General features: G+C 45.4%; 1 protein-coding gene across 1 annotated transcript; it reads right to left on the reverse strand.

Annotated features, from left to right (window-relative positions):
* Positions 1-7,871: 7,871 nt before the first annotated feature.
* On the reverse strand, positions 7,872-9,021 carry LOC127771734 (ethylene-responsive transcription factor ERF022-like). The gene has a single exon (XM_052297659.1). The coding sequence runs from the start codon at positions 8,634-8,636 to the stop codon at positions 8,040-8,042; it is 597 nt and encodes a 198-aa protein (XP_052153619.1). The 5' UTR covers positions 8,637-9,021; the 3' UTR covers positions 7,872-8,039.
* Positions 9,022-10,317: the final 1,296 nt, after the last annotated feature.

The following is a 10,317-nucleotide window of genomic DNA, read 5'->3' on the forward strand; positions in this document are numbered from 1 at the left end:
CTAGGCTTGGCTGGATACTACCGAAGGTTCATTGAAGGGTTCTCTAAGATAGCCCGACCAATGACACAACTACTCAAGAAGGAAAAGAAGTTTGCATGGTCAGAACAGTGTCAGGAAAGCTTTGAGCAGCTCAAAGAAAAGCTGACCTCGGCGCCTATTTTAGTTCTTCCCGACAATAGGAAAGACTTTGTTATATATTGTGATGCATCGAGACAAGGACTAGGAGGAGTACTGATGCAGGACGGAAAGGTTGTGGCCTATGCATCACGACAATTGCGACCACATGAGGAAAACTACCCTACTCATGACCTAGAACTCGCAGCTGTGGTTCATGCGCTAAAGATTTGGAGACATTATCTGATTGGAAACCATTGCGATATCTACACTGACCACAAGAGTCTGAAGTATATCTTCACCCAGTCAGATCTCAACTTGAGGCAAAGGCGATGGTTAGAATTAATCAAGGACTATGATCTAGAGGTTCACTATCACCCAGGCAAAGCAAACGTTGTGGCCGACGCTCTGAGTCGTAAGAGCCATTGCAATCATCTGAGAATGGAAGGGATGGTCCCTGAGCTTAGGGAGGAAATAGCTCAGCTGAACCTACATATAGTACCTCGTGGACAGATAAACACCCTGGACATTCAACCTCTTTTGAGAACCCAAATAGAAGAATCTCAGAAGGACAACGAGGAAATCCGAGAGGTGAAGGAACGCTTAGCTGCAGGACGTGCAAAGGAATTTTCAACCGATAAAAAAGATGTCCTATGGTATAAAAAGAGAATTTACGTACCCGAACAGGGTGAACTGAGGGGATTAATTTTAAAGGAGGCTCACGAATCGGCATATTCATTGCACCCCGGAAGTACGAAGATGTATCAAGATCTGAAGGAAGGATACTGGTGGCCCAACATGAAGAGAGATGTGGCGGAATACGTAGCACTCTGTGACGTGTGCCAAAAGGTGAAGGCTGAGCATCAGCGACCGGCCGGCTTGCTGCAACCCCTTAGGATTCCCGAGTGGAAATGGGATGAGATAGGTATGGATTTTATTGTTGGATTGCCCAAGACCGCAACAGGATATGATTCCATTTGGGTGATCGTGGATCAACTCACCAAGACGGCGAGGTTCATCCCCGTTAAGACGAATTACAGCAGTGCCAAGCTAGCCGAGTTATACATGACCAGGGTAGTATGTCTTCATGGTGTACCTAAGAGGATTATATCTGATCGAGGCACACAGTTTACCTCGCATTTCTGGGAGAAAGTCCATGAAGCCCTAGGAAGTTACCTTGCGTTTAGCACAGCTTATCATCCACAGACAGATGGCTAGACGGAGAGAACCAACCAGGTCCTGGAGGACATGCTGAGAGCTTGTGCGCTGGATTTTAGCAAGGACTGGGAGAGATGTTTGCCCTACGCCGAATTCTCCTACAACAACAGCTTTCAAGCAAGCCTAAAGATGTCACCCAATGAGGCATTGTTTGGTCGACGATGTCGTACGCCGCTAATGTGGTCCGAGACTGGAGAACGGGCGGTATTTGGACCTGACATTATCCAAGAAGCCGAAGAAAAGGTTCGCTTGATCCGTGACCGTTTAAAGGTAGCACAATCACGACAAAAGAGTTATGCCGACACCCGAAGAAGAAACCTGGAATTTAAGGAAGGAGATTACGTTTATTTAAAGGTTTCTCCGATGAGGGGAACAAAAAGGTTTAAGGTCAAAGGAAAACTAGCACCAAGATATGTGGGACCTTTTCAGATCGTCGCAAGACGAGGAGAAGTTGCCTATCAGTTACAGTTACCAGAGAATATCGCTGATGTGCACCCAGTCTTCCATGTGTCTCAATTAAAGAAATGCTTACGAGTGCCGGAAAGACAAGCTCCGCTGGAAGAGATTCACATTAGCAATGATCTTACGTATCCAGAACACCCGGTCCGGATATTGGATGAAGCCGAAAAGAGGACTAGGAGCAAAGTGTGGTGTATGTACAAGGTACAATGGAGTAATCACACCGAGGACGAAGCCACCTGGGAAAGCGAAGAATTCTTGAGGACAGAATACCCGCATCTATTCGAAAACTGGTAAGAAATCTCGGGACGAGATTTATTTAAGGGGGGTAGGTTTGTAACACCCTGAAAATTCGACCGACAAAAATCTAAACTCTAAAAATACGGATTTTCAAAAACTTTAAAAATTAATTGCATCATGCCGATCCTATTCGCTTATTTTATTTGGATTTGATCTCGAAGTTTACTAATCGTGAGTAAAGAATAGTTAATTAGGAATAAACCATAAAAACAAGTTGGTAAAATAAATATAAACTAAAATAAAGATTAGGTGTGGATAGGAATAAATAAAATATTATCGCGACCGTATTTGATCAATTAAAATACGATGGAATAAGAGTTAACCCTAACTAAAAATTCAAATAGATTAAATAAAAATAAAATATGAGTAATATTAATCTACGGTGAATTCATTAGTTGAGAACACAAATATTGAGTAAAATGCATATATGCAAAAATTAGGAATTGTTGAATCAAATTTATATGGAAAATACACAAAAATCGGGATAAATAGAAAAGTCACTGTTCATTGCACTCCAGGTGTTCGATCGCGTCCCTAGCCCTAACCCCTCCCCTGCCGCTCGCGCTGCTCGCCCGCGCGCTGCCCGCCCGCCGCGCCGCCGTCGCCATCGTCGCCGTCGCGTCGCCGTCGGCCTCGCGCCCCGCGCCCGCGCGTCCCATCGCCGTCGCGTCGCCGCTGCCGCGCCGCGCTGGTGTCGCGTCGCCGCCTCACACCGCGCGCCGCCTCGAGCGCCGTGCCGCCCCTGCCGTGCCGCGCCAACGTCGCCGCGCCGTCGCCATCGCCGCCCGTCCATCGCGTCGCCGCTGTCGCGCCGCGCGCCGTCGCCATCGCCGTGGGTCGCCATCGTCCCGCGCCTCGTGCCGCCGCCGACGCGTCGCCACTGCCGCCCGTCGCGTCATCCCGAGGACCGTGCCGCCGCCTCGCGCCCCGCGCCCGTGCCGTCACGCGTCGCTCGCCGCCGTCCCGTTGCGCCGTCCCATCGCCGCCCCGTGCCGTGCTGCCTCGCACCCCGAGCCGCCCGCCCGTCCCATCGCCGCTCGCCCGCCCGTCCCATCGCCGCTCGCCCGTCGTCTCGCCCCGTCGCCGCCGTGCCGCGCTACCGTCGCGTCACCGCCCGTCGCGTCCCGCCCCGTGCCGCGCGCCGCCGCTGTCGCCGCCGCCGTCGACGTCCCGTCGCCGTGCGTCCCGTCGCCGCCTCGCGCCCCGCGCCGCCGCGCCGCCGTCGCGTCGCCCCTTCCCTTCTCTTTCTTTCCCCTCCTCTCCCCTATAAAACTCCACCCTCTCCCCATTTTCCCCACCCCATCTCACCCTTCCTCCCCTCTTCCCTCTCCACTGCGCCGCCGCTCTCGTGTCGCCGCGCCGCCGTTCCCGTGCCGCCGCGCCGCCGTTCCCGTGCCGGCCCGCTGCCGTTCCCGTGCCGGCCCGCCGCCGTTCCCGTGTCGCCGTGCCGCTGCTTCCGCGCCGCCGTGCGCCACCGTCGCCGCTGCCGCCGCCGGTGAGCCGCCCTCCTTCCCCCTCGCGTCCACCGCCGCCGCCGCTCGGGTGGGAGAGAGCCGAGAGAGAGAGAGGGAGAGGAAAAGAGAGGCCGGCAGAGAGGAAAAAGAAAAGAAAAGAGAGAGAAGGAAAAAGAAAAGAAAAGAGAGAGAGAAAGAAAAAAAAAGAAAAGAAAAAGAAAGGAAGGAAAAAGAAAAGGGAAATAGATAGGAAATTAGAGGGAGATTAGGGAAGTTTAGAAAATTTAAAATAATTAGAATTTAGTTATAGATTAGTTATAGTCGTAGAATTGCGAAATTTAATATAAATTATGGATTATTCTTGGTAATTTCTACAAGAAATCAATTCGCGGTAGTAGTTTAAATGTAGATAATAACTAAACAAATAGATGAATTCTTATAGATTATTATAGATTATTTTTGGGTAATCCCTATAAGTAATCGATTCACGGTAGAAATTCGGTTTTAACTACTAGGGATTTTACCCGTGTATTATATTTAATCATTTAGTCATAGACTAAATTAAATCGTACAATATTTCTAGGATTCCGTCCGATATTTAGCTCGCGATAGAAATTTCTAACCTATTATATGGATATAATGCTCGGTTAGATTAAATTAAAAACTTATGACAACAAAATATTTATACCCGCAAAATAGTTTGAATCGAAATTGGGTTTGCCTTAGTTCGCGAATAGTAAAGTTAATATAAAAGAATTGACTTACGCGCTCGACTCCCACTTGGATTTATTTGGATTTTACTTGAATTCTAACCGAATTCAAAATCGATTCTTCGCACGTACTTGTAGAGCCCGAGAGAGTTGCGGATCCAAGCGAGGACCAAGACCCGCAAGACCTTGAGCAAGGCAAGTCATCACTATTCTTTGAACATGTTGATCCCAATTGCGAAATTATTTTGTTTACAAATAAAATTGCATGCAATGATGAACATCCTACTTGTGATTATGCCATGCCTTGATTATTGTTTACCCCTCATTCCTTCGTAACCATGTTTACGTATGAGTCCCTAGTCAATTATGACAATTGCTTAGGAATGCTATTCTAGAATTATGCATACTCATATTTATCAAATGCTATATGCTTGGGCAATTACCTTTGGGAAGGTAATTGAGATGCGGCATGTGGAGACATGAGCGCCACATTGCCATGATATTGATGACATGATTTGTGAAAGGAGAAATAAAACTAAATAACTGTTTTCGACTGGGGCGGACGGAGGATTTGGGTGGTATCTGGAAAAGGCTAGTACCGTCCCCGGTCAATTAAGGACCGAGCCATGAAGTTAAGCATGAAACGACCCCCGTACAACCGTACTTCTCGAATGGGTATAGACCTAGCGGATTAGATAGCCGAGCGGAGGCAGTATCCCTGCATAGATGGTTCACCCCTGAGTGAGGCAGGTGCGCTACGATGGGACAGCCGTTGAGGTAGGGCCGAGAGGCGTGGTGTCGCCATTGGTAGGACTGCCATGAGTGTGTGAGAGAGAGAACTTAACTTGAACTATAATTTAATATGTGTGAGACTTCTCTTTCCCGGGAGCGCCAGAACTCCTCTCACTGCTAGAAACATGGACACCTAGAGTGCATGAGGATTTAAGTTCATGGAGCGGGTACTGCCAATGCGAGGTTATCGAAAAGCTTTGCCGTGACGCGTCTCATGTGTTGGGACGAGGCTCATGTGTTGGGCAGTTGCGGAGTGCGGGTAAAGTGTACATCCACTGCAGTGTGAGTAAACCAAATCTATTCGAATAGCCGTGCTCGCGGTTATTGAGCACCGGGACATGTATTACACTTGGCTAGACTCTAAATTCTTAACCTGTGTGGGATGGGATATTGCATGATGATTTTTATGCTGATGGAGCCCCTTCCTAAGAGGAAGGAAGGTGGACGTCCTCAGAAAACCATGACGACTCAATGGCGGGAAGCTATCCTTGGGATCACAATGGATGGTGGACAGAACCGTCATTGTTTAATATGAACACTGGTACTAAAATTTGATTAGTCTGTGCTAGGTCTTAGGCTTGTGAAAAGAATTACAAAACTGGCTTTGCGCAAAGAAACCATAGCTATCCTTTGAATACCCCTATCATGTGCATTTCTTGCTATGGTGGCTTGCTGAGTACGGTTGGTACTCACCCTTGCAAATATAAAATTAATCAGAAGCGGGAGATGAAGCTTCGGAGGATCCCTATGCCTACTACCAGGAGGGAGAAGAAGACGATGGCGCTCAGTAGGTCTTAGTTACGGTCGTTGCCTGTGGCAATGGCATGCCGCTGCCTGAATTCCGCTGCCTCATCTATTTCTGTTTTTGGATGTATTCCGGACCGCTCGGTTCGATGATTTAAGAGAATGCCTGCGGGCTTATGATGTAATAATTAGCACTGGACTCTCGTGTATGTGCTTTTGGGTATTTCAGCTATGAACTCGTGTGTACCAGACTACTTGATCCAGGGAAATGGTACTGTTTACACGAATGATTCCTGTTATAAAAACGGGGGTCCACACCTTCCATATTATTTAAAAAAATATATAAAAGAAAACTAAAAAATTTAGTCACGCATAAAGCACTATTCATGTTTCGTCATCTAGTAACAATAAAAATAATAAAAATACTAATTATAAAAAAATTTAAATAAAATGAAGTGTCAAATATTAACTATCCAAAATTGGAAAACAAGGTTTTTTTTTACGGATGGAGTATGAATGAAACTTAGTTTTTAAATTGATTTTTGGTTTTTTTGTCGTGCTTTCTTTTTCAGTATTTGCTTTTGAAGCGGAGAATAATGCAGTATAAAAGTTTTACCTAAATTCTTTTAAATTAACACATGTGTAAAAGTTTTACTTTATTTCTTTCTTTCTTTGCTTTGTTTTTTCATCACGTCTTATATACCATAACTCAACCAATCGAATCTAATATATCTAACTCTTTTGGTTCGAATATATGTATACATGGGACAAGTGGACAACAGCTTGATCACGTTTGTACTTGTATTCTTCGTTTCTAACTTGGATATATCTAAAAATTCATGATGTCCTTCTTTCTCAGAAAAAAAACGTAAATCATGCTGAAACAAATGTGCTCAGGTAAGTTGAAAATTTTGATGATGCTGATTTAATTTAAGCACAATTGATTGGTAAGATACTCGATAAACGCCCAGTGGTCTTTAGCTCCACAAGATGGTGGGCTAGACGACCTGGGTACGAAGCCTCACCCCTTCTAGTTATTTAATATTAGGTCATTTCTTAATATTCACATGTTTTATTGGTAAGATACTTCATCGAATCAATTGATCGGTGAGGTACTAAATCTATTAATTGATAGTAGTAAGATGCTAAATTAATTGTATCAATAATTACTAATATAAATAATGAAGGTGGATTAAGGAATACTTTCAGTCAAAAATGAAGAGAGTATATTGAGAAAACCAAATGGACATTCTTTTATGTGAAAATAAATATGCATTTACTCTTCTAGCCATCTCAACTCACTTCTTTTTATTTATATGATTAGATGATACTCCCTACGCCCAAATATAAATACATCATCGTACATATGTAGCATATTCTAGATAACTACGCATCTTGAACAAACAACTATTAAAATTCGTAATACTATGATAAATCATATTTGCTGGTCAGATTCGTAGTTCTAGTATATGTCATATATGTACTAGCTTGCACTTATATTGGGACGGATGGAGTATATGATATGGTAGATGATGGATTATCTAATATTTGTGATAATATCCGAGAGTACAAATGAATAAATTCACTACTATAAAGTTGAAACGTTGCTTTACAATAGGGAGTATCTATACTTCATGCGACATAAAACTTGGTAAACCTTTTGTAAATCAGACCATTTAAATACTCGAGAGATATGTACACGGTAAGAGAAAAAAAAAAACTCATGCTATGCATGTCAATTTAGAGAAACCCAATCTTTTTTTCCAGCACCAAAAGTAGTGCTATAGTAGTACCACTACCATCCAGCGTACCCAAAAAAATCATAAACTATTTTCATATGACGGTGAGCAACTGGCTGGACCAAGAAAAGTCTTCTGTACTCTGTAGTAATTAGGTGCCAAATAAGTTGTCATTTTATTTTCAGATGGTGGCACAACTGTTCCGAATATCCCATTTGAATTTTTGCATGCTTCTTATCCAACGGTAAAGAGAGAGCAACCACCACCACGGAAGCGAAGAATTTGCACGGAAAACCCAAACTATAGTACTATCGATAATATTTTCAAATCCAAACTCTACATATCAGTAATGTATTTTCACTAATTAATCATCATAATTAGCCTAACATAGGTAGTAGATGATACAATTAAAAACCGCAATCCAAGCATGATTGGAAAAGATAACCACACGAGTGACAGCTGATTAATCAAGCAAAGCTGGATTAGCTACTCGTACTTTGTAGTACAGCTTAGCAGGCGTCCCACAAGGACCCGTGGGCCCAGCAGTGTGGGCCTTCCATCTCGCTGACATCCACGGCCCATACCGGTGGGTCCAGCAGCATGGCCTCCGCCATCTCGGCCCACAGCCTCGGCGAGTCCACCTCGAACTCCTCGTCGCTCCCGCCCAGCTGCTGCTCGACCTCGACCTCGACGCCGGCCCACCTCGCCGCCGCGAGCTCGCCGCCGGCGGCGGCGGCGCCGCGCACCACGACCAGCGCCGGCTCGCGGCGCACCCGGTCCGCGGCCTCCGCCGCGGCGGCGCGGATGTCGCCCGGGCGGGAGCTGGCCGGGCGGGGCAGGCGGTCAACGGAGCCCGGGAAGTTGAGCTGCGCGTCGCGGCCGCGCAGGCGGAGCGCCGCCACGTCGTGCGCCACCGCCGCCATCTCCGCCGACTCGAAGCTCCCGAGCCAGATGCGGGTCTTGGTCCCCGGCTGCCGGATCTCCGACACCCACTTCCCCCACTTCCTCCTCCTCACCCCCCTGTACTGGCATCCGCCCCCCGCCGCCGCCGCCGCCGCCGCCATCGCCGACGACGACCTCCCCATTGCCACCACCATTTCCTCCATCTGATTCTTTCTCCAAATCAACTAGCCGACCTCAACAACCTCAAAGAAGAAGAAGAGAGTGTGAGATGATGATGATGATGGATGATGCTATGCAGATCACGATCGTTGATTTCAGATGTTATCTTGGGGAGCTTTTTATAGGCGATGGATGAGATGAGATGCACGGCCACACGAGACGTCACCTTCTTAGGCTAGTTACTATGTTAAGCTAATGATTTGGTTCATGATTGGGGCGAGAGGCAATAATGGATCGATCGATGGATGCAAATGCATGCATGCATGCAAATGGCGTCCTACTATAGCTAGCGATAGTGTGCAGATGCGTCGTTGCCATGAACACTGTCAAGGCGGTTGGTTCATTTTTCTTCTTGGCAATGTATGCATGCATACTGTTTGCAGGATCGACCAGAGCAGCAAAGGACACAGAAAGTTAGTGGCATCTACAAGTAGGCTAGTCTTGTCAACCAGAATAATAATGCAAAAAGCATGTACTGATGCACACTCAAATTGGCAACTACAGTGACAAAAAGGTATATCAGGCCAAATTAATTATAGCTTTTTCTTTAAATTAAGGGGATCTTGATATGCGCGAGTGGTTCGGATTATTTGTCTTCTTTCAAAAACTTCAGCTTCCCAAACCCGTGTTTTGAGAATATATATGTAGTGGTAAAATCCAGCAAATATACCGGAGAATCGGAAACCAGAAGATGGGAAGAACAGTTTTCTCAAAATCTCACAAAATGACTCTCTGAATATCGATCTCTCCCAAACATAACTGAGGATTTTATCCCAAAATATATGTGTGCCACTGGTTAACGTGGGATGGTGTATAGATATCCAACCCAAGTTTGCGCAAAATCGTACTTAAAGGAAGATTACAGCGTCATACATACGTACACACGTACCCCTCTAGAGCCTGGATGCTATCCTTCTTATGGCGATCGAGGTCCTCTAGCTAGCTTGTGAGTTGTGATCAGCCACAGTCTACGTACATGCATTCAAGCTTGACCTAGTCCATGCATTTCAAGCTGATCTTCCATCGATCCCTTTCTCAAGTTTGGTTAAAAGCCGCTCTCTGGCCCAAGCTAAAAGTGTACTAATTAAGTGTGTGGTGAGTAGTGTAGGAGGCTATAGTTTGCGTTGTTAATTTGGGTCCAGTGAGCAGTGTTGGAATGGGGTCTATATATACATATACTTGTAGCTATAGGAACAGCCTGGATTTGGACTGTTCCCTTGACTCCTGAGAGAGACACATGAGCACAGTACAGGCTAATGAGTGAGATAGTAGAGGAGGAAGCTGGCTAAGGTCTGGTTTAGTTCTTAAATTTTTTATCCTAAAAACGTCACATCGAATCTTTAGAAATATTCATAGAGCAAATATAGATAAAAACAAAAACTAATTGTACAGTTAGCATGGAAATCACGATACGAATCTTTTAAGCCTAATTAGTATATGATTAGCCATAAGTGCTACAATAATCCACATATGTTAATGACGGCTTAATTAGGCTCAATAGATTCGTCTTGCGGTTTCCAGGCGAGTTATGAAATTAGTTTTTTTTCATTCCTATCCGAAAACTCCTTCCGACATCCCGTTAACCATCCGATGTGACATCCAAAAATTTTCTTTTCGCAAACTAACCGGGGCCTAACTAGAATGGATTAATGATTAAGACTTACG

This window comes from Oryza glaberrima, chromosome 4 (assembly GCF_000147395.1).
Source record: "Oryza glaberrima chromosome 4, OglaRS2, whole genome shotgun sequence".
In the NCBI taxonomy this organism is placed as follows: Eukaryota; Viridiplantae; Streptophyta; class Magnoliopsida; order Poales; family Poaceae; genus Oryza; species Oryza glaberrima.